At 50.8% G+C, this 24,235-nt stretch overlaps 1 protein-coding gene and 1 long non-coding RNA gene across 2 annotated transcripts; one reads left to right on the top strand and one right to left on the bottom strand.

The window, feature by feature from the left end:
• On the bottom strand, positions 1–24,235 carry Slc13a2 (solute carrier family 13 member 2). The gene is made up of 12 exons (XM_041665089.1): positions 24,020–24,235; positions 9,496–9,624; positions 7,604–7,740; positions 7,309–7,508; positions 6,121–6,292; positions 5,879–6,001; positions 3,424–3,642; positions 3,158–3,246; positions 2,734–2,855; positions 1,699–1,860; positions 992–1,129; positions 1–545 (listed from the first exon to the last, which is right to left on the bottom strand). The coding sequence occupies exons 1-12, from the start codon at positions 24,119–24,121 to the stop codon at positions 378–380; spliced, it is 1,761 nt and encodes a 586-aa protein (XP_041521023.1). The 5' UTR covers positions 24,122–24,235; the 3' UTR covers positions 1–377.
• LOC121456694 lies at positions 16,127–20,310 on the top strand. Its single transcript, XR_005975653.1, has 3 exons — positions 16,127–16,235; positions 17,046–17,173; positions 20,228–20,310. It is a non-coding gene; the product is annotated as an uncharacterized LOC121456694 (long non-coding RNA).

Below are 24,235 nucleotides of genomic sequence, written 5' to 3'. Positions count from 1 at the left end.
CATCTTTAATGAACTTTGGAGTTCCCGCTCCCAGGCGCCTCCAGCCCAGAGTTTCAATAAATACAGTGCAAATAGGTCTGGAGGTCTAGCTGGAAGACAGAGGGCGGGCGCTGTCACCTTACATAAAGCCACCCAGGCGCCCTTAGGCCATACTACACACGCGCGTCCCCGCACAGCATACGGAATACGAGCATCTTCCTTTGTACCCCAGAGAAACAGCAGACACACGATCTTTGCAGACACAGGAATACACGATTGCACATGCGCCGGCCGACTCTCCAACACTGGCCCCGGACTTGGCGTTTGGAGCGCCCTCTCCTGGCTGTGAGGAGTGGCACCAGTGGGCTTTCCCCAGCAGAACTAGGTGGTATCCTAGTCTAAAGGCCTGGTTCGGTGGAATTGGGCAGGCTGGGAAAGCATTGGCTTGTGTTGGAGTTAGCCCAGGATGGGAATTTGTCCAGGTTGAAGATGGGGAAACTCCAGCTGTTGATGGACAGTGTGATAGTCAGCACCCCGATGATGTTGAGCAGAAATCCGGCCCGGGCCTAGAGTGAGGCAAGCCAATGTGAATCAGAAACACACTCCTCAGCTCTCGGGGGTGCTTAGGACTCCTCTCATCAGCAAAGCCCTTGGGAAGTCCTGCCTTCGGTTTAAACTGCAGTATTGCGCAATGTCTTTGTCATTTATTTGACTGCCCATCCTAACAGGGAAGGTGGGGGTTCCTAAGCTTCTCGGGCTCTGAGCCTTGTTTTCTCTTAGGCCATTTTGTTAAGTGGGGATGCCGCCACCCCTGGAACTTCCGAATGTCCCCTCCCTTTATTTGCGACCTGGGACTGTAGAGTATAAAGATGCCAGAGTTTCTGCCATCCCCCAGCCCCAGGGCCAGCTCTTCTCTGGGAACCTCAGTGTCCCTCAGCTGCGTTATGGTGCCTTGAGAGGGAGAGACAGGGCAGGTGGCGGGCTGAGGCATTCCCATCTCCTAGCCACTCACCATATCGGACACTTTGAGGCCTCCAAAGGAGAAGGCAATGGCGTTGGGCGGAGTGGCCACAGGGAGCATGAAAGCCAAGGAGGAAGCCAGGGTGCAGGGGAGCATGACATAGAGAGGATGAAGGCAGATGGCCTGTGCCTGGAGGATGACAGGGGCACAGTTGGTCCTGGCCCCGGATCAGTGGGGAGGCCACCCCGTCCCTCCCCCCCTGGTCATGAACCTGATTCCTGGGCAGAGTGTTCTGGGTGACCTGGAGAGGGCCCCTTGACCTCTTGGAGGAGATGAATGTGCTGCCCTGCCCTGTGGGGTGTAGTGAGGGGAGGGGCCCATAAAACCGATCTCAAAGGGGCTCAGGAGGTGTCATCAAAGGCTGTGGGAACACGCCTAAGGAGGAAGGGGCTGGGGACGCTCCAGGGAGCAATTTTACCCCCATCACTTCTGGAATGACCAGAACAGGGATTGGGTGGGGAGGTGGGTGAGGCCTCCAGTCAGCCCCACTGGGATACTCAAAGAGTGATGTCACTTGGGACAGGTGACTCAGGGGCCAGACGGCCTTGGGACCTAGAAGTTCAACATCTGGAGCTGGGGGAAGCCTGGGAGGTGGCTCTCTCCGTGCAGAAGAGGAGGTTTGGACCAGCCCCCTGAGTAGCTGCGGGGTAGAGAACAGGCAGGAGGGCCGCCTGGAAAAGGGTGCCGTGTCAGCTCACCATGGAGGCCAGGATGGGCAGGAAGAGCGTAGTGGTAGCCACGTTACTGGTGCACTCAGTGAAGATGGCAATCAATAGGCAGAGGACGAAGGCTGTGGCTGCTGGTGGTATGTGCCCCAGCGGGGTCAGCTTTTCTCCCAACCACGCAGACAAACCTGATTGCTGATGGCAGAAGGAGGCAACAGATAGGAGACAGAAAAGCTCCCGGGTGCCCAGCTGGAACTCTGGGAGGCCCTGGCCCTGCCCACACCTCCATGGCCTTCAAGTCAAACAACTCTGAAGGAAGTTGGTGCCCAGTTAGGACCAAGGGGGGCTCCCTGTTGCTCCTTGGGACCAGTGGGATGAGGGGGGAAGGTTCTAGTGGGAAACCCGCAATTTGTGAGTGTGATTACCTTGCTTTCCTGGCTCACTTGAAGCTCCTGGATCATCTGATTTCCCCCCCCCCAAACACACACACACGCACACACACACACACACACACACGTTAGGGCTGAAGGGATCTTGCTTTTGGTGGTGGTGATGGAGCTTGAAGAGGCTGGAAGAGGCTACTTGGAAAATGGGCAATTCCCAGGGTCTGTCCCTGTCCACTGTCATGCCAGGCTGTGGGACCTGATGCTATGCCCTGCGCTGAGTTCCTGTCTCCTTCACATCAAGCAAAGTGTCTGTCACAGTCTGTGGATATACTAACCACAGACCCAGGAATCTCCTACATGAGCTAGGACCCGGGGTCAAGGGCTGCCATATCCCTAATCTTTCTGCTCTTTTGGATGGAAGGTCAAGAAAAAGACGCTCTGGTCCCTGGAAGACTGTTATTTGTCGCCCCCTGGAGGCTTCATCTGGTATGGCACCAAGTCGATACCAGCTTTGTGGGTGCTCAGGCCTATCGCATTGGCTTCAAGATTAAGTGGCTGTGTGCGGGTGGGGCGCATCGCTGAGAGAGGCCTACTTTCCTTTGGGCTTCAAGAACCCATCTGGGGAGAGGTACTTAAGGCTGGTGAGGGACTATCCCAGGGTTTCCCTCAAACAGGCTCTCACCTCACTGCCTTTGGCCAGGGCAAAGCCCCCACCCAGCAAGATCAGGATATTCCAAGGCATCTTATCGTTCATTGTCTTCCAGGTGAGGATGGCAGGAGGAGCCTTCAGCTTCCCTGGTTTGTCTGCTCCCCAAGCAGACAAAGATGGTCACCAAAAGTCAATAGGCCTTCCCTCCCCTCCACTTGAGGCCTTCCTGAGTGGGTTCCTATTAAGTAGGTTCCTAGTAAGCTAGGTAGAAGGGAGTCCCTCAGTCTCCATCCCTGTAGTATCCCACCTCTGTCCCTGAGTCCCTGTGTCTTTGGCAGGTCACTCCAACCCCTCTAAGCTTTGCTAGCTCCTGCTGGGTGTGGTAGAAGGCAGTAAGCTATGCACCTGCAGGCGGGGCCCTCTGGAGACCCTTCCCAGTCCCAGGCCAGGTGCTTACTTGGGTCCTGGGTCAGTCCTGGGATCTTGGAGGGGATGAAAAACATAATCAGGCCGATGAAGATGGCCACTGTTCCATCTGATGCTAAGCTGTGGAAGGGGCAGGAGGGAAAGGCTGAGGAAGGGACAGAGAAGGGACCCCACCATCAACATGCCTGGTGACATCCTGTCCCTGCCTCAACTCCCTTCACTCCCTTTGCCTTCCTTTTCTTCCTTTCTAGTTCAGAGTCCCCGGCAGTCTCCCCTCTGCCCTCTGGCAGGTCTCACCTTTGGCCATTTTCATTGGCAAAAAGCGTGTCACCCCAGCCTGGGAAGAAGCCTGGCTCTCTGGTGAACCAGAGTACCACCAGGAAAATAAAGAGGACGGTGACAGTCTTTTCTGCAAAATTCATGGGGCCAAGCAGCGTGTGCTGGTTCTTGATGACCTGGAAGGCTGCCTTCTTTTGTTCTTCTTCCCCTTCCCCAAAGCCAAAGTTCTTCCGGAAGCTGCAGGCAGAGGCAGGGGCAGTGTGTGAACAGTCTGTTCCAGGCATGGGGCAAAACCCTTAGGTCCTGGCTTCACATCTAGAAGAGAGTCCAAGACCCAAAGGGGCATCTTGGCATAGTCCCCCCCTTCCCCTCAGACAGCGTCTCATATAACACAGACTGACCTTGAATTCTAGGCACACGTTATCGTGCCCAGATTATGTGGGATTGGGAACCAAACCCAGGTTTCATGCATGCTAGGTAAACTCTCTTCTGTCTTACATTTCTAACCCTTTGTTTCGTTTTTAGTTCAAGTTGGTCTCCATCTCCTGATTCTCCTGCCTCAGCCTTCTGAGTACTGGGGTTATGGGTGTGTACCACCAGACCTGGCTTGGGATTGTGGATTTTCTTCCACAAGAAAGCTGTATCTTCTTTGTCTTCCCCGTTGTCACCCTTCCTGTCAAGGGTCTCTTGTTCTGAGCCTTTGATGGCCAGAGTGAGAGGGATAAGTGGCCCAGACTCCGAGTGTCCTTTCGGTCTTGATTCTGAGCTCCCCTTTCTGTTAACAGTCCGGGAACTGCTCCCTTCCCTGCTGCCAACCCCAGCTGTCTCTGCCAGCCTCAGCAATACCTTCATAGTCCTTAGCCATTCAGAAGGCTTTGCCTCCCCCTTATGCTGTCTCTTTACCTTGTGCTGGCATTTTGCTTTACACTTGGGTAAATCTTATCATCTGCTGGTCTGTGAGTTTCTCAGGGCAAAGACCATGTCTCACACATCTCTGGCTCCTCCAGTATCCAACACTATGCTGACTTCATCAACTACCGCCTTGCCTCTCACCAGCTCCCAGCCTGAAGCCAGCCTCCTTGCAGCTGCCCAAGTGATTTGTTCAAAGTACAGCTTAAGAACTTGTTGTGGTTCCTCTCTGCCTGGAAGGAATGGATGAATAATGGCTCACACCCCAGTAATACTCAGATCACCACTCTGGTCCGTGTGCTCGTTGACATCACTAACTGATTGCAGACTTGAGTTCAGCTGAGTCTTAGCAGGGTCTCTGACCATTTTACTTCACTTTGGGTTTTTAAGACAGGATATCATGTAACCCAGGCTGGCCTTTAACTCATGATCCTCCTGCCTCAGCTCCCCAGGTACTGAGATGACAGGTATATACCACCATGCCCGGCTACCCAATACTTCTCAACATAGGTCTCTAAACTGGAATGAGGAGTAACTCAGGGTTGCATGAAGATAAAATCTACCTCCTCATCTTAGCCTCAAGGACAAGGTCCCAACTCTATGTGGCACACAAAGTCCTCTGTGATTGTTCTCTGACAGCCTCATGACAGCCCTTGGGAAGCAGTGTTTTCAGACACTCCCAGGGCTTTCTGGCTTCTGTGCTTCTTGCCTCTCCTGCTTGAATACCTTTCCCCACTTCTAACCCTGGCTAACTATCAGTCCTGCAAGAATCAACTGAGATTTCATGTCCAGGAACTTTCTGGAATGCCCACTCCCTGTGCTCTCCTCTTTTGTGGCCCCCATCATATCATCACTCATCAGATGGAGAATGGCAAGGATAGAGACTTTGCCTAAGGTGCAAGAGTCCTAGTGTTCAGGACATGGGCAGGCAAACAGAAGGACCACCTCAAATGCTCCTCTAACTGACTGTGCTCCATGCGGAATCCCCAAGTGCTCATCCAAGGACCATGGAGCATTATGGGAAGGTGTATGACTGGCGGGGATGGGGTGAGGGTACCAGGAGATGTGGTTTTCAGGGCTGGAGAGATGGTTACTGACTAAGTAAGATGCTTGCTACGTAAGCATCAAGATCTGAGTTCTGGCCCCAGCACTTGTACATAAAAGATGTAGCTAGGGATGCAGAGACCAAAGGCTCCCTGGAGCTCATTGGTTAGCCATGGTAACCTGGATGAGTTCTGGGTTCACTGGGAGACCCTGTCTCAAAAAATAAAGGGAAAATGGTTGAGGAAGATAGCTAATGTCAAACTCTGGTCTTCATACACATTTATATAAACATGTGCACCTGCCCATACATATGAACACACACACACACGAGATATGACTTTCAATCCCAGGATTCACCATTCCTCCAGACTCAGCTTGCTCATTTCATCGCATGGGAGACCAGTCACTTAGAGGAGAAGAGGGCTTCTCATGGTATGGTCTCCCACCTTGTTTGGATGAATCAGAGGCTCCTGGGGTACAGATAGGAAGCTGGGTTTCTCATACCTATGGCACCACTTACTTGAAACCCAGGAAGAGGACCTGCAGCCATATCCAAGCCAACATCAGCAAGATGATCATGGTGGGGAAGGCAAAACCAAACCAGGAAGCAAAGTTTATCACGTTGCCATTTTGGGGGAAGAGCCTGATGAAGGAGACATGGGCTATTGTGTGACATTGTCCCTGAAACTCCCTGGTCCCATTTTCACCACAGCAAGAGTGCAAATCCCCATTCATCATGTCCCCCTCTCCCCTGGCACTCACGAGTTCATCTGGCCTTGGAGCACCAGATTGGGGGTAGTGCCTGTCAAGGTGGCGATGCCCCCGATGCTGGCCGAGTAGCAAATGCACAGACTCAGGCCCTTGTGGAAGCGGCTATGCTCCTGAGTCTTCTGTGTACTGGGCTCTGAAGAGGCCAAGACAGCCTGTCCATTATCTGCCAACAAGGAAAGAAGGCTCATGGGGACAGGTGCAAGATGAGTTGCAGGAATCTTGGCTGGGTTCTGGGGCCACAGCTGGACTTGAGTTTCCAGGGGGACAGAGACTGTGCCCAGGCTCCAGCATTCTCTGGAGCTTTGGGCTGGGATGTTCTCAGACACAATCCGGTTCAACTTCTCTCGGGAAATAGTCACAGAGAAGCGAGAAGGGTTGCCTAGACCAAGTAGGAGGGATGAAGCCTGGAGCACTTCTTGTTCCCCAGACTGCAGCTCACTTCTCTCTTTTTTTTTTAAAATATTTTTATTTATTTATTATGTATACAATATTCTTTCTGCGTGTATGCCTGCAGGCCAGAAGAGGGCACCAGACCTCATTACAGATGGTTGTGAGCCACCATGTGGTTGCTGGGAATTGAACTAAGGGCCTTTGGAAGAGCAGGCAATGCTCTTACCCTCTGAGCCATCTCTCCAGCCCCCTCTCACCAAACTCTTGAATTGCTATGATGTGCTAGCCCAGGCCGCTTAGCTTTGTGCTCTGTGTTTATTATTGTTGTTGTTGCTGTTTTGATGGAGCCCAGGGTCTTGCACATGCCAGGCGAGCACCCTCGCTTCAGCTACATACATATCTCACGGATGTTGGCATTTAATATTTTTGAGACATTATTATTTTTACATACAAACGTACATGCACACATGCCACAGTGCACTTATGGAAGTCAGAGGACACCTTGCAGGAGTCAGTTTTCTCTTTCTATTATGTGGGTCCTGGGGATCAAACTCATGTCTTTAGGCTTGGTGGCAGGCACCTTCACCTCCTGGGTTATCTCAGCAGTCTCCACTGGCATTTTACATGCGGGAAAACCTCAGGAAGACCTGGTCAGGTCAGTCACTCTCCTGTCTCTTTTCCCATGGGCCTTTCAGAATGGAAGCCATGTCTGGGGGGCAGGATCTGCTTCAGATCTGGGGGCAGGGACTGCTTTAGGTCTAGGGATGGAGTCTGCTTCAGGTCTCTTACCGAGTTTGGTCGCCTCCTTCTGGGAACTTGCTTCTTGGAGCTCAAAGGCAGGGTTATCACTGCCTTGCTCCACGTCATTTTGTGAGCCCTGAAGTTGCTCCAGGACCGCATGCCCAATGGGCACCATCATGGCTGTGGTGGCTGTGTTGCTAATCCACATGGAGAGGAAGGCTGTGACCAACATGAAGCCCAGAAGCAACCTACAGGCAAACAGACAGACACTCCGCCATTCTGGCTTCCTTCCAGACATGGGATGCCCGTATGTTTCTCCACCCTGGATCCCACGCAGACTCACAGGGCAGGCCGCACTCCGATGATGAGGAGTACTCGGAGGGCGATGCGCTTGTGCAGTTTCCAGTGTTCCACAGACACGGCCACCATCATCCCCCCGATGAACAATACGTTGGTGTCATTGAGGTACTCTATGCCGACCTGGGGAGTGGGGATGGACCTGAGACTCTGGTGTCTCCTCCTGATACTTTTGGGGACCGGTCATGACATCCTCACAAACTGGTATTCCTCTGGGACCTCAGAACCAAATGCAAATGGCCTTTGGGCAATCAGCTGTTCTACAGGAGCCAGGCTCCTGCCAAACTCAATGCTTTTCTTCTCTCTGAGAGACTAAGAGACTGTAGCCTGAACAGCTGTGCTTCAAGCAGAGCACGGAAGGTAACCAACTCCCCGGCTCTTAACAGTATGTGCCGTCTCTACCAGTATCATCACCATCACCTGAGACTTGTTACAAACAAAACGCTTAGCCAGGCCTGGTAGCTCTGCTGAACCCCAGGAGCAAGAAGCATGTGACTGGGCTAGCCTGGGCTGAACAGCAAGACCCAGTGTTAAAATGAAGGGGGAAGAGGAATAAGAGAAGGAAGAAGATGGGGAGGAGGAAGAGAAAAAGAAGAGAAAGAAGGGGTGGTGGAGAAGGGGAAGAGAAGAAAAAATGAGGTTGAGATGAGATCCCCTTTTTAGCTCCATCCGAGTCAGGTCAGAGTGAGTCCCGTCTATCTGTTCTGCTTCTCAGTGCCGGTGGTTCTGGTGCGGTTCAAACCAAAGAGCCATTACATTAGAAGAATAGGGTCAGGGGCTGGAGAGATGGCTCAGCAGTTAAGAGAACTTGCTGCTCTTCCAGAGGACCTGGGTTCGGTTTTCAATGCCCACATGGCAGTTCACAACCATCTTTAACCCCAGTTCCAGGGGACCCAATGCCCTCTTCTGATCTCCGAGGGTACCAGGCACAAATGTGATGCAAATACATACATCCACACAGACTTAATACACACATCTAGCACATACACCTTTAAAAAGTATATGCAGCCAGTCCTCTCTTAGGCCTTTGTATGTGGGGTCTGCATTCATGGATGAAGTAACCCCTGTTTGGAAAATACTCAGGCAAAAACTGCATCTGTGCCAAAGGTATGCATGCTTGCCTCTACATGATTGTCTTTAAATTTTGAATTTTGTTTTACATTTACGTGTGTGTGTGTGTGTGTGTGTGTGTGTGTATGTTCCATGGCTAGAGTGTGGAGGTCTGGAGACAACTTGTAGAAGTCGGTCCCTTCTCCCACTAAGTGGATCACGGCGTGAGGCTAGGCAGCAAGTGCCTTTATCTGCTGAGCCACCTCCTCAGCCCTATGTTCTAAACAATACATTATGGCAACCATGTACTCATATCGGGTATCACAAGGAAGGTGTGTGAGTCTCTATGGAAACACTACACATCTTAAGTAAGAGAATTGAGCATCCGGGGACATCCAAAGGGTGTCTTGTATAAAAATCCTCACTTTGGCTCTGTGGATACGGAGACAGGTGACAGTTTATCTTTCTGTTTGTTTTTGACAGGGTCTACCTAGGTAGTCCAGGTTGGTCTTGAACTTAAGATCCTCATGGTCAACCTCTCAGTGCCCGACTTGCAGCCATGTGCTAGCAGGACCCGCTGCTGGGGGAGTTCCTCAGTTGGCTTTCATCGCCCCCCTCCAGTTGCAGGCCTTGCACGTCTCCAGCAGAACTCATTCCTCCTGTTGTGAATGAACTCACACAACAGCTATGCATGCTTCTAGGATACTCGCTGCCTCCTAGCTGGCTGTCTTCTTCCACAACTCTGTGAAGTGGTGTCCTTGGTTCCAAGGCTCTAGGTAAGATCCCCCCACCCCTGTAGCCTTTCCTCCTGTGGACGGGGGTGCTTACCTCAGAGGCATCCATGATACCCATCAGGGGGAAGAGGACGATGGGGAACAGGCCAGTGACAGCCAGGGGCAGGGACTCAGTACACCACATCAGCGCCATGAGGATGATGGCGTAAGCGCAGTAGGCTTCCTGTGGGCAGGAGGAGAGAAGCAGAAGAGGGCTTAGAAGGTATAGCACCTTCCCTTCTGCCCTCAGGAGAAACCAGGCCATTTGTGCCAGCATGAGGAGAGCCTGAGAATATTTGATTCCCAAATTCAAGGTTCCCATCTCAAAATGAAATAAACAAAGAAGAAAGAGCTAGAAACATGGCTCATTTGGTAGCATCTTCTAGCATGTATACTGCATTGTGTATAATCCAAAGCACCATGTAGCCTGTAAGCCTCAGCATTTAGCGAGCCGTTCAGGAGTTCAAACTTATCCTTGGCGACATAGCAAGGTTAGGGACAGTCTAGACTAGACATGAGACACTGTCTCAGGTTTGGGTTCATTCATTTTTGTTGTTGTTGTTGTATTTGTTTTGAAATAAAGTCTCACTGTGTAGCACTGGCAAGCTCCAGGCTCACTATGTAGACCAAGCTTGTCTTAAGCTCACAGAGATCCACCTGCTTCTGCTTCCTAAGAGCTGGGATTAAAGGTGTATACCACCAATGAGACCCCATCCCAAACAAAACAAACCAGTGTCCTCCTCTTGTCTTTGACCTTGGGGCTGGGCATTATAAGAGGCTTCACTTAGTTCAAGAAGACTCCAGGGGAGTCAGCGAGAGGAGAGGGTGGAAAGCATGGCCCAGGACCTTGATCTTCTTCAACTCTTGTTTGTTTCTTTACTAAGTGACTCTTGGTGGGAGTCAAACTTGTGCATGCTAGGCAAGCCTTCTGCCTCTGAGCTCCACCCCAGGACAGCTTGGTGACATCTGGATCCGTGGAGCCCTAGTTTTGAAGCTAATCTTGTCCAAGGGAAGGGATCTCCAGAAGTTTTGGGAGGTTGAACATCTGCCTCCTGCTGGGGTTGCTCAGCACAGAAACCAAGGCGCGGTTCACTTTTTCAGACAAGGTGAGAGTGTCTCCCATCTTTGCATTATGCAAAGAATTTGGGGTCACTCCGAGGCATAGATTTTGGGTATCAGAAATCCCCCTTTCCTTCTTTAGGGCCACAGATCCTGATCTTAAGAATAGGCTAGACGGAGGCCAGACATGGGCCCAAGACATCAAGGGTCCAGTCTCCTTGTCAGAGCCTCTCCCAGGGCCAAAGAATGATTAGCCAGAGGGAGACACTGGCCCAGACTGTTGGCTGAGGAAGGAACAGGGAGGGGGTGGAGTGAGGGGGGTAGGGAGGGTTGGTGGTGGGGCGAGGGGGTGTTTATAAGCTATGGGCTGGGACTCTCCTCCCTTATCCATCCAATTGTTTGCCTTCTTTTACCACTAGGCTCACCCTCAGCACCTGCAGCCTTGCAGCCTTAGTACTCTGATGCTAGGGAGAGTATCTCTCTCGGGGAGTGAGGAGGAGAGGCCTGGGGGAAGAGGAAGCTGTTATTGAGCAACTTTTAGGACTTTGTTAAAAACATAAGCGCCATTAAGGTGGGTGTGGTGGTCTCACTTTATGGAGGTGTCTGGAGATCAAGTGGCTTGCTCAAGGTCTCAGGACAGCTGAGGAGTGGCTGAGTTAGGACAGGAATTAGAACAGGCACTCGGCTTGAGTGGCAGGATTGCATAAGGCCGAGGGTTCCAGAGAACACACCCTCAGAAACACATAGGAAGGTGCTCTTGGAGCTGTACTGGGTGCCATGCTCTTGGCTGTCTCTGGGCAAGCTCTCGTTTGTTTAGCGATGCCAGAAATTGATTGAACACACTCAATCTCTGCCCCTTCTAGCATTGAACCTGAACTCATTAGCTCAGGGGTAGGGCCCCCATGACCCTTGACCAGAGATCCACCTCTTTCCTCGACCAGCTGGTTTCTGCTGATGCCAGTTTTTCCTTGCTCTTCTGTACTTGCCTTGGTTGGACAGACAACTGCTTACCCACCACCCCTCAGACTAAGGACAGGCCATCCCCTCTGTACCCTCATGCTGTCTGACCAGAGACAGAAGGAGGTTAGGGGTCAACACTGCTGATTCCAGAAAAACTGCCCTGCTGAGCATCCCAAGCCGTCTCCCTGCCAAGTCCCATGACCAGTGGGTTTGAAATGCTTTTCAGTAACATTCAGCTGTTCCTTGAGGTCCCAAATGCTCTCCCCAGTTCACAGATGAAAAGAGAAAGACACGGTCGGGTGGTAGTGCTTAATCCCAGCACCCAGGAGGCAGAGGTAGGCAGATCTCTGAGTTCTAGGCCAACCTGGTCTTCAGAGTGAGTCCCCAGACAGTCAGGGCTACACAGGGACCCTGGCTCAAAAACCAAAACCAAAACAAAATGAAAACAAAACAAATGCAAGAAACAAAACAAAACAAAAAACTGCCAAAGCTTGTTCTCCCTGGATTATGGGTTCTCAGCTTGGACGTGGAATCCTGAGGACCCATGAACTTTGATGGAAGAACTATGCTCTCTCTTTGGGAGCATCTTGTGAAGGCTATGAGCGTAGCCGACAAAGTCAGCAGAGATTGTCCTGTCTCACACATGGCTCCACTGTGAGTCTTCTACACCGTAATGTTCAAACTGATGAGCATTCACTAGGAACCATACCTTGCTACACCTTACCATGAAGTGATTTACCTTACCATGAACACCTTACCATACATTTCCAGACATCACCATACTTCACCAAACTGTGCCCCATCTTACCATCTTCTTACCATGCATTACCACATCTCACCATATTTTGCCACGCCTTACCATACTTTACCATGTTTTAAGATGCCTTACCATATTTTACCAACCCTGTACCATCCATTACCACATCTTACTATACCTTAGTGTATCTTACCATATTTTGCCACGCTATACCATACTATACCATACCTTACCACACCTTGTCATTCTTTGCCACACCTTATCATACTTTGCCACACCTTATCATACTTTGCCACATCTTATCATACTTACCATGCCTTACCACGCCTTACCACGCCTTCCCATACTAACACACCTTTCCACAGCCTTCCATATCTTGCTATACCTTGTTCTCAATGTATGACCACTCTGTCTTTAACTTTGAATTCAGTGTTCAATAAATAAAAAGAGGCGTTCAACACTTCATTATAAAGTAGGCTTTGTGCGGTGCTTGTGCCAGCGTGGCGGTGCCTAGTATTGGCATGGTAGGCAGAAGGGTCGGATTTCAAGGCCATACTCAGGGCTATATGAGACCTTTACTCAAAGAAAAAGAAAAAAAAAGAAAGAAAAAGGAAAAAAAAAGAAAAAGAAACAAAAACAGCCAGAAAGATGGCCCAGTGTGCAGAGAAACTTGCTGTCGAGTCCGATAACCTGAGTTCAAAACTTAGAATTCACATGGTGGAAAGAGAGCCAATTCTCAAGCCGTTCTCTGACCTCCACATACATGTACAGCACATATGTGTGCATACACACTATATATAAACAGACACATATGTATAAAATAACTCAAAATCCAAAAACAAAAATGTAGGTTTGTGCTGGATGAGTTTGCCCACATAGACAAGCGAAGCATTCTGAGGATGTCTGAGCGGGCAAGGCAGTTGTCTGCTTTAGCTTAGAAGTATCTGAACTTAAAACAGGTTCATGGCCGGATGGTGGTGGCGCACACCTTTAATCCCAGCACTCAGGAGGTAGAGGCAGGCAGATCTCTGTGAGTTTGAGGCCAGCCTGGTCTACAGAATGAGTCCAGGACAGCTCGGGCAGAGAAATTCTGTTTCAAAAACAAAACAACACCAACAAAAGAAAAACAGGCTTATGAAGCTGAGGCTTATCTGTATGGTTTTCACGTTTCATGTGCAAGCCTTAAGGATCTCAGGGATTCTCCTGTCTCCAGCACCACACAGTTGGGATCACAGGGCACCAGATCTCATTATAGATGGCTGTGAGCCACCATGTGGTTGCTAGGAATTGAACTCACGACCTCTGGAAGAACAGGCAGTGCTCTTAACCTCTGAGCCACCTCTCCAGCCCCTGCACTTGTTTTTAAACTCAGGCACTGGGGATCTGTGACTCGTTTTTCCCAGAAATCCCTTTACACACTGAGATGTCTCCCCAGCTCCTTGTCATCATTATTTTGGGGGACTTTGTTACAGATATTTTGCTTCTGAGACAGAGTCTCACTAAGTTATCCATGTTAGCCTCAAACTCTGGGACTCAAGTGACTTCAGTTTCCCAAGTAGCTGGGACTACAGGCATGTGCCACCAGGCCTGGCTCTGTCGCAGATATTGGATTGTAGCTATCAGACACTGGACGCTTGCCCACATCAGTTCCAGCAGCTACCTCCCAATCTAGTCAGCATGCTGTTTACACTGTCACTGTTTGGCAATGCAGTAGTTTCTACACCGTACTTTCCTCTAAGGCACCAACAATGAATGTGTATTTTAAAACCACAACAGGGCCGGGCGGTGGTGGCGCATGCCTTTAATCCCAGCACTCGGGAGGCAGAGGCAGGCGGATCTCTGGGAGTTTGAGGCCAGCCTGGTCTACAAGAGTTAGTTCCAGGACAGGCTCCAAAGCTACAGAGAAACCCTGTCTCGAATAAACAAAAAACAAAACAAACAAACAAAAAAAAAACGCAACAGGGTTTTCCTGGAAATCAGGATTCCTAACTGCTTTCCTTTGCAAGTAATATTCTGGGAAAAATAGAAGTGACGCACTTGTTGTAGGTGGGACGGTCCAGCTTGGAGCTGCAAGGCTCTGTGTTTAGATGCCACCCTTTGGGCACTGCTAGAGGCATTGGTGGACCTTTTTGCTCTGTCCCACAATATGTCTGATTCCAGGTCGGCATCCCCAGCTCTAGGAATGGGGAATCCAGGGATTCCAAGCCACACTGGGGACTGGCAACCCTGACACGAAGCCCCAGTGGCTTACATCTGGCCTCTGGCAGCCCCCTAGCACCATAGGACCACTATGTGGTACAGATCCCAGGAGCACAGTTTCCCATTTGGAGCGAAGGCAGAGACTGTGCTAGGGGTGTCCTGGGTCCAGGGCTCAGTAAACAGCAGAGAGTTTTGTGCTGAGCCTTTCTGCCTTCTGCTTCCTAGGCCCAGGAGGGGAGCTGTTTCCAGTTCTGGGTCCTCTCTGTAACACTAAAGCAGTTTATTCTTATTGTAGTAACTATTTTTTGTTGTTTAGGGGTCTCAGAGCTGAGGGGTATGCTCTACCACCGAGTCCCACAGCTGGGTCTGGGTGCCTTACTCACAACACTCTGATCTTGCCTACTCTGCTCCACTTCAGCAGGCATTGGTCTCCCTGGATTTCCTCGAGCACTCCGTCCTCTGTCTGGCCACAGAGATCTTTGCAGAGGTCCCTCTCTTTAGACTTCCTTTTCCTCCCCATTTTGCCTCGTTGACATCAGTTCATTCCTAGATCTTAGTTGGGTATTCCTTTTTCAGGGGATCCCCTCCCCATCTTTTTTTTAGAGTGAGGCTCACTCAATGGGTCATGGATGGGATCTCTTGGTCTCTGCCTCCCAGGTGCTGGGATGACATGTGTGTGCCGCCTTGCTTGGCAGCATTTAGCTTTATGAAATAAATGGGTATTAATTTTTGTCACTGGACCATAAGCTGTCCAAGGCTGTTTCTGCCAAAAGGGTGAGCCAATGCCCAGCATTAAAAGGCAATGATAACAGGTGGTGGCGCACACCTTTAATCCCAGAACTCAAGAGGCAGAGGCAGGGGGATCTTTGTGAGTTTGAGGCCAGCCTGGTCTATAGAGCGAGTTCCAGGACAGATAGGGCTGTTTCACAGAACCCTGTCTCGGGGGGCGGGGGGAAGCGTGATATATATATATACCCAGCTTGGTCTTCAGGGAGTCTGTGTGGGCTGGCCTGCAGAGTCAGCAGGGGACAGGAAGACTAGCTCCTTTGAGGATCCTCCAGGTATAGGTTGGAGGGTTCTTTCACAGTGAAAAAAAAGTCTATTCAGCAAACCTAAGAACCCAGACCCAGATTTATTACTGTACGTCTTTGAACAAGTCACTTAACCTCTCTTGGAGCTTTTTTTTTTAACCCTAAAAAACACTACGAAGCGTTTCCAGCCATACATGCATAGGAAGTGAAGAGACAGTTTTTCTGGTGGGGATAGGATAGGGAGGAAGTGGGGAGCAGGTAGGGAGGGGTGGAGGTGGGGTGCACCTAGGACACAGAGGGCAGGGTTCACTGGAGAGTAGCTTTGAACTTTTAGAGAACCAGGTGACTATATGAGGCACACATGGAAATGAGGGTGCCAGAGAAACCAGGGCAGACTCTGGACCCTGGGGAATAGAAAAGGCAGGGAAGGGAAGGGCTGTGGGTGATATGGCCTTTACCCATCACAGACACCGTGCAGGCAGCACATGGCTCTGAGGCAGGAGCAAACACCCACAGTCTCAAATGTGTCCCTGCTGGGGATTGAAGGTTAACTTGGGGTGGGGATGGTTGGCTTACAGCGGGGCATTTCCATTGTCCCTGGACTCTAGTACATGGATGCTACTGTAGGGTACAGGGACATTCCCAGGGCCTGGAGGAAGCTGGGGCATTTAGGCTGTAACCTGACAGGCACTGCTGCAAAGGACAGACCGGAAGAGTGAGAGTCCCAAGGGGAAATGACCTTTCCTGAGCCCCCTACTGCTAGACTGGAGAAGACATCCAGGGGTTGAGGTAGGCCTAAGTCAGGTTCCTGAAGATGTACGTACTTAAAAAGAGTTCTGTCTGCCTCGAGAGAGGTCAAGAACTTTATCTAGAGACAGGACCATGGAAATGGGAGGCTGAAACAGGGACAGATGGCAGCCTGGTCTTTTAATTACCTGATTGTACAAAGGCCGGGAAAACTTTGGCAGCAGAGACTTTGCTTAGCACGAGAGGTTCTGGGCTCCGACTCAGCCCAAGAAGGAAAAGAATAATGAAGGAAAGGAGAAGGGAAAGGAGGAAGGCCGCACGGGTGCTATGGTGGGCATGTGAGAGCCCACCATTTGTATACACACGAGGGACCTTGGAGGGCTTCTTACCCTGGGAGGGAACCAGGACCCCTTCACACCTGAAGGAGCCTTGCATTTCCTCAGACTAAACTTTTAAAATGTACAAAGTAAAACAACACAGAACTTCGAAGAAAATGAGCTACACTGAAATGAAGAGAGAACTCGGGTGTGTGTGTGTGTGTGTGTGTGTGTGTGTGTATGTGTGTTTGTGTGTGTGTGATCCTTCCCAGGAATAACAGGCAGATGTTAATTGCCCAATACCTTTGATGACCGAATCGATGAATATCACAAAGGGGACAATGGCCAGTTCAGCTATGAGAATTTGTCTCCAAGTCTCTGAAACACCTGGCTCAGAGCCCTATCCTTACATCCAGCTTCTTTAACTCTCAGCAGGAGTGTGTCCTTTTCCTCTCTCCCATTCTCAACTCCAAGCTAGCCAGAAACAGCCAAGTATCACCTCACCAAGCAATGGCCCTGTGTGACTCTCTTCTAGGCCTTCCCCAGCAGCCTCCATGAGGGGCACCGGAAGCCATCATCCCCACAAAAGCCTCCCGTGCCCCTGCCTGCCTTTGAGGCTCTGCCAAGCACAGTGATGGCGACTACAGCCTTATTCTCGTTTGGGTGAGTGCCATTTACTTGGTTCCTCTTGGCTTCTTCACTCTACCTTCTGGGAACTAGAGAAAGTCACCACCCATCTTCTCCATCCAACCCCTACACTTCCAAAACAAAGCTCTTTCAGAAAGAAGGGTCTGTTGTTCCAAGTGTAAGCATCCTTGGCAGGCGTGAACATCCTTGGCCAGGTGCAGGTCTGGGAAAGGTCATGTGCACTTATATTTTTCTTGATGTTTTTGAGACAGGGCCTCAGTATGTAGCCCTGACTGTCCAGGAACTTGATCAGTAGACTAGGCTGGCCTCGAACTCACAGAGATCGTCCTACCTCCGTCTCCCGAGTGCTGGGATTAAAGGTGTGCACCACCACCGCCTGGCTGTACCACCACACCTGGGTACATGCACAATTTTGATTGCAGAGCAGAAGAAAGTCTGATACCAAATCATTTCCTGAATACACTGGTAGGGAAAGGCAACGAGAGGCTGATGGCTTTCTCAGCTCCAGGCTTAGCAGAGGCTCCTAGGATTCTAAGGATTCTATCAGCCTTACCTTGCCATTGAGACGATGGTAGGGTAGATACTGAGCTGAGTAGCAAGTGGCCACTACTACGGGAACTGAAGGTAATTCTGCAATTCTTGATCGGCCACATTCCAACTCTTCACAGTCACAGAGTTTTAGCCAATCACTTGAAAAATCTTAAAGACACCCACCTCTCTCTTTCCCTTTCTCCTTGTCCAGGTCTCACTGTATCGCTCAAGATGGCCTTGAACTTCTAGGCTCAAACAACTGCCTCCTTCTACCAAGTAGCTGGGGCTTCCGGCACATCAGATTGAAACAGTGGGCTCACAATGTCACAGGCTTTTTGTTTTGGTTTATTTTGTTTTTGTTTTTTGAGACATGGCTTCCCTGTGTAGCTTTGGAGCCTATCCTGTAACTCGCTCTGTAGACCAGGCTGATCTTGAACTCACAGACATCCTCCTGCTTCTGCCTTCTGAGTAGGCATGTGCCACCACCACAACCAGTTGCCACAGGGTTTTAACAAAGCTTTGGGGAAAACTCCTGACATCACGGTTTGTGCCTGGAGCCAGGCTTGCTGTGTCTGAGTGGACTCAGTCAAGTTGAGTGAACTGGCAATCCCACAGCCCTCAGCGAATATGGTCCTCACGGAAGCCCAGGGCTACCACCCGCACTAGAATCTACCTTCCTTCCCACAATGTTCCTAAGGGCACTGATGAGCCAGGTAAAGTTTTAGTTATCAGGGGGTAAAGTCTATGTCAGAATACTTTCTGTCTTTACTTCAGGGACCTCCTGGCTTTGGGGAGGGGGCGTGACTCCTCTTTTAAATCTTCCAGGCAAAACTTATCTCCATCCATCCCAGGTGCCACTCTCTGCCGCTCCTAGGGACCACAGCTCACCACTTGGGGTTGTGTGACAAGACACGCCTCCCTGCTTCATAGACAGGAGGGTCTGAGGCCCTGGTGGAGGCACAGCTCATCTGAGCAGCTATGGGAAAGGGCGCCATCCACACAGGGCCCAAGGCCTTCTGTGCCTCCAGGAGGCAGCGGCAGACAGGAAGTTCGTGGAGTTTCCCGAGCCCTGGAGCTGGCTGTAGCATCTCCTCCTAGCCGTGGTGTTCAGATCTGGGGATAAGTGATAGCATATACTCCACACATGCTCTCAAGTGCCCTCGGTTATCTACCTGGCTCCAAAAGTCATGCTCTATTCTCTGCACCCTGCTTCCTCAGAGCATGATAGAGGGTCTAAATTCCTTGCACAGATATCCTCTGCCATTGGGCCTCGGCTTGTCCTGAGGATGCTTACTTATCACCAGTTCTAAAGTGCACAGAACTGTGCATCCTGTGCCCGCGATTAAAGACGCTGCTCTCTTCTGTTCTTAGCAGAGACATGTTTGTCTCAGTCGATCTCTGACCAACATGGCGCCATTACTATTTTTTGTAGATGATCCTTTTGGGTTCCAAGAGGCTTTTGCATTTTTGGCTGACATTTATAGACGTGACTATTCTATTTACTCCTTATTGCCTGAAGAACAAAGTCCCCACTTCTTCCCCAGCCTCACAGGCCTGCCATAGGCTGCCTTCTCCTCTCCTTTCTGAACTTGACCATCCCAACATTGTAATGGCGCAGGCCCCCAGCTCAACACTGTTGTTTGCCCAGTCAGCTTGCCAAGCTCACCCCTGTATTGGCCCTTTGCACCTGCTACAGGTTCTGCCTGGACAATTCTTCACCCAGAGCTGGGTTGATCTGGCTCTTACTGCCACTCTGGTCTTAGGGTAACTGTCCACTCCCTGGGGGGCCCTACTTGAGCCCTGTACTGAGGGCAGCTCCTCCCCGGGCCATATATGGCGATACCTGCCATACTGCTTGCAAAGCTTGGGCAGGCAGTACATTTGCATGTGTGTGTCCCATGTCACCCCATAGGAAAGATGGCTCCTCCACACCCTCTTTCCAGAACATGAATGGTGCCTGCCACTCACAGAACTGCGTACGAACGAGGTTTATGTGTAAGGGAAGAGAAGAGTGGGGAGGAGGTCTCTGGACAGGGGTGCTTCTGCTTGCAGGGCTGAGCAAATGCCACACTGCAGGCCCTGTCAGCTGTCAAAGGCGACAGCAGTTCAAGAGGCTGATGGTCGTTCTTTTCACTTAATGGCTCTTGCTGGTCCCATGCTCCCCCATTCCTGCCCTCGGGGGCCCTCCATTGGCGGTGGCTTCACCCGCCCCTTTGTGGCTTCTCAGCCCTCTTGGACTCCTTAGGAGAAGTCATTGCCTACTCTGAGCTCACTGGCTCCCTGGCGCCATCCGTGTGGCACAAACACGTGCCTCCTACTTTGGACCCTGACGAGGTTGGGGGTAAAATATGTGTATTTTTGTCCAGTTACCCCTGGGAAAAAGAGAGGCTGTCCCTCACATTGGTGACAGAATGAGTGTGGAACTCTTGGCTGGGTGGCCTGAGAGGAGCTGTAATGGGAGCCTCATTGCCTCTCCAGACAGCTTCAGGCAGAGACCCCAAGACCAGATGACTGCCTCTACCTTTTCTTTTCTTACAGATGACATTGAAAACAAATTACCTCATCCCTCTGGACCTCAGTTTACATGGCTGTGGAATGGAGGCAGCAGCAGTAACACCACGGCTGAGCAGAGGCCTCCGTGGGAAACAAGTGAGCTAAGGCTTCGAGGTGCTTGGCCCGATGCCGAGTGCATAAAACACATCCAATAAATGTTAGCTATTTTATTACAGAGGGCTGAACTTCGGTGGGGGCTCTCCTTCCCGTGCTAGGGGCCAGAGCTAGGAGGCTCAGTTTTACGTTTGGGGGCTAATTACAGAGAGCAGACTCAATAGGAATTCAGGAAATGTTCCTCCTTTGCCCATATTCCTTCATTAACTCACCCAACATCTCTGATACACCCAGCCATGGGAGTCTGCAGAGAGTATGTCAAAGTCCTTTCTTCAAAAAATAGGAAGAAAGTAAACAAATATACACTTTTTTTTTTGAGACAGAACCTCGTCTATCCCAGGCTAGCTTCAAACTCACTGTGTAGCTAAGGACGTCTCTGAACTTCTGATTCTCCTGCCTCCACGTCCCAGCTGCTGTGATTACAGAAGTGTACCACCATGCTTAGTGTCTTCAGTGCTGGGGTCTAAACCCAGGGTTTCATGTATGTTAGGCAAGCATTCTCTATCCACGGAGCCGTAACCCCAGCCCTGGACACACTCTTTTAAACAGGGACTTCTCTGCAAATAGAAGGCCAGAGAGACTAGTGGGGCAGAGGGCTTCTGAGATACAAGTAAGAGGAATGGGAGGAGAATGAATCTGGGAGGAGAAGAGCCCAGACAGGAGCAGAGAGAAGCCGCTGGGAGCAGAGGTGGGATGGTGGGAATGGAGTCTGAGCGGGAGGCTTGCCGGTGTGGAGTCTCGGGGCCTTGGGCTTCTTTAGTTCAAATTGATTTCTAACTGTACTGGGAAGGCTGTATGGGGTTGGCAGGAGGTCTTAGGGATTCCCTGACAGTAGGGTGGAAAGTGATGGCAGGAAGGCAGGGCCAGGTGAGACAAGACAGGGTAGAGAGACTGCCCAGGTGGGGACCCTGTCTTCCAGAATATAGATGTTCCTAACTTCTGACAGTTCCTGGTTTTAGGAAGGTGGAGAGGTGACGAACTGATCTTTCCCCAGGCTGGAGAGTTGTGGTAAGATCATCTGAGGTGATAAAGGGTGTTGGTAGCAAGCCACAGCTCCAGGGCAGAGTAAGGAAAAGGAACAAACCATGCCTTGCCCCGCTGCATCGCAAGGCTGTGATTAGTGGGTGGGTGTTAGTGGGTACACTCAGTGTGTTTTCCATTTGTAAAAGTCTTGACTTAGAATGAGTTTACTGGCCTTTGATCCGATCATAAACCGGAAACATGTGTAGTGTGTGGAGGGGACAGTGAGCACACAGGTCCTGCTGTTGGTTGTGTGAGCAGCTGGAGGAAGCTGAACCAACCAGAACGACCTAAGTCAAGGCTAGCATCAAAAGGCGGTAGCTTAAAACATGTCTCAGCAAGACTGTGGAAAGAGCTTTCTGGAGATGGCGGCCTGAGCTTCACGCTGGTTGGGGAAAAGCAAAGGTTTCATATAGAGAAATATTGTGGGCCACGTGACCAAATTAGCTGGCTCATGCAGCTGTAGAGGTTTGCAGTCGGATCCCAGACTGAGGATTTGTGGGCTTCGAGACACTTGGGGGTGGCGGGTGGGGTTCTTGTTTTGTTTTTGAGGCAAGTTCTCACAACTCAGCCCAGGCTGGTGCTGAGCTCATGATCCTGCTACTTCAACCTTCCGAATGCTGAGATTAGAGGTGGGCGCTACCACACCCGGCTAGAGGATGCTTTTCAGATCATAAGACAACATACAATTACCTGGCCAGAAGTTGGGAGGGGTGTGGGGGCACAGGAGGGTTGCTGGGAAACCTGCAGAGTCTGATGGAGAAGGAGTCTGGGAATGGCATGGGAGGGAGGGGAGGCAAAACTAGGTGTCACCAAAGTCAAGTGAAGACAACACAGCAAAGAGGATGTGACCAGCTGGGACAAATCCTGCTTCAGGGTTGAGGAAGGTGAGCACGGGCCTTGGGTTGGGACCCTGGAAGCTGATGGGAATTTAGATAGCAGAGTCTGAGGTGGTGAGAGAAAGAATATGGGTGTGTATGCATACAGGCACATTCTGAGGCTTGCTCTTGGGGGCGGGCATCTCAGAGAAGGAATGAATGTGAGCTGAAGGAAGCTTGTTTGTTTGACATGAGACACATAATAGCTTGTTTATATACTGATGGGCGCGGCCAAGCAGGGAAGACGAAATTGATCATATTTAGGGTTAGAATTCCTGTGTGGGGTGGGAACCCAAGGTCCAGAGGTCGGCCTGGCCTCTTAGGATAGTTGGTTGAGTTAGGAGAGAGTAAGCAAAGGCTGTGTGCCAGAGGCAAGTAGCAGGACCACGTACAATCGAATGAAGGCCGGGGTTCCTAATACAGTTCCTTCCCACCAAGAGGCACAGCTTCCAACTCAGGATTTCCCTACCCTGGGGCAAAACAGGGAATCTTTCTGCACTGTGTGTGCTTCTCCCAGGACGGTGGCGGTGGTGTCACACAGGTTCCAGCCTGTCTGAAATCTCTCTGATAGATTCCCGGCATAGAGACGCCACCGGTTTGGGCCCGAGAAGGTCATCTCAAAAATCAGTCAGGCTTTATTCCTAAGCAGGTGTTAGGGGCCATATTCTGGGCCTCCTCTCTCAGAGATAACATAACCAAAGCCTTTCTTGATTTCCCTATCTGTAGCAACAGATAGTGGCTCATTGGGCAGTCCTGGGGGCGTGGGATGGTCCAGGGCCAAGATTCAGTATCAGCTTTAGGGACAGGGCCACACCTCCAGCTCTGTCTCTTTCAAGCCATGCCATCTGCCCAAGTAGCTAGACTGCAAAGTTAAGGTATGAGACCCTCTTGGGGGCTTCCTTCCCAAAGCTCCAGGATAATTTTGCTAAAATTTAGGGATTTCTTGTTAGTTTTGGTATTGCTAGGGGTCAAACCCTGGGGTCTTGCCTGTGGCAGGCAAGAAAGAGCCTTGCTACTGAACTATATTCCCAGGCTCCCAGACTAATCTGAGATTTGTTATTTAATGTTCATTTTCTTATAGAGGAACCCAAGAGGGCGTATGACCGAAACTCCACAGAACAGAGTTCTACCCTCACTTTTCCCCCCTTTTGTAGAAGGGACAGGGGGACCTGCCTCATAGGATGGGGAACAAGGCTCCTAGGTGCACACAGTATAGGCAGGAGACAGATGAATAAGAGCAGGGTTATGCATGACTTTCTGAAGTAGGGAAGAAGGCAGGAGCCGTGTGCACCAGCCGTGTCACAGAAAGGGCTCTTCCTCGGTGGCCCACCTGGAGACTACAGGTCAGCACTTGTTCTGTTTCTCCCTGGGATGGTACAACTGCCTGAGGCCAGCTTTCTCCTGCCCTCCCTCTCAGAAACTAGCTATGCATTTGCCTCTTCTGTCCCTGGTTGGCACTAAGTTCAGGACGGAGTGGACACACAGCCGTCATCTCACAGAGAAACTCATCTGCCTGTTCCTGCATTTCTTTTATGCAACTGCTTCTGTCCCTCAAACCGCAGGCTCCAATGTACCTGAGCACTTTGCACAGGGATTGGGTGCTGAATGAAACCACCCTTGGCTCCCAGGGAGACAGGAAGTGGTGGCTTCACTTTCAGGGGAGGGGAAGTGAAGAGGAAATTAAAGATGCCCCCTTTTGGCCCCAGTGATCTCTCCCTTGCCACCCCTAGAGTTACCTATGCTGAGGGAGACCCACAATCCTTACCTTAGTTCGGACAATGATTGGCAGAGGCAACAGGAAAATGGGCAGACATATCGCAATCAAGTAGGAACGATAGGCCCATAGGACCTGCCAGCAGGTGGCCATGGTGAGGACTAGCCCACCGGGGCTGAGGCTGCCAGAGCAGCCGCCTGCAGGAGCCACGAAACTGAAGGACCAAGGAGACTGTGCACAGCAGGTGACTCGGAGCAGCTTATATAA

Source organism: Microtus oregoni, unplaced genomic scaffold (genome assembly GCF_018167655.1).
Source record: "Microtus oregoni isolate MIOR12 unplaced genomic scaffold, Mior012 000015F_ref0000493, whole genome shotgun sequence".
In the NCBI taxonomy this organism is placed as follows: domain Eukaryota; kingdom Metazoa; phylum Chordata; class Mammalia; order Rodentia; family Cricetidae; genus Microtus; species Microtus oregoni.
The sequence above is the reverse complement of the archived record's forward strand: the minus strand, read 5'-3'. Positions and strand labels throughout refer to the sequence as shown.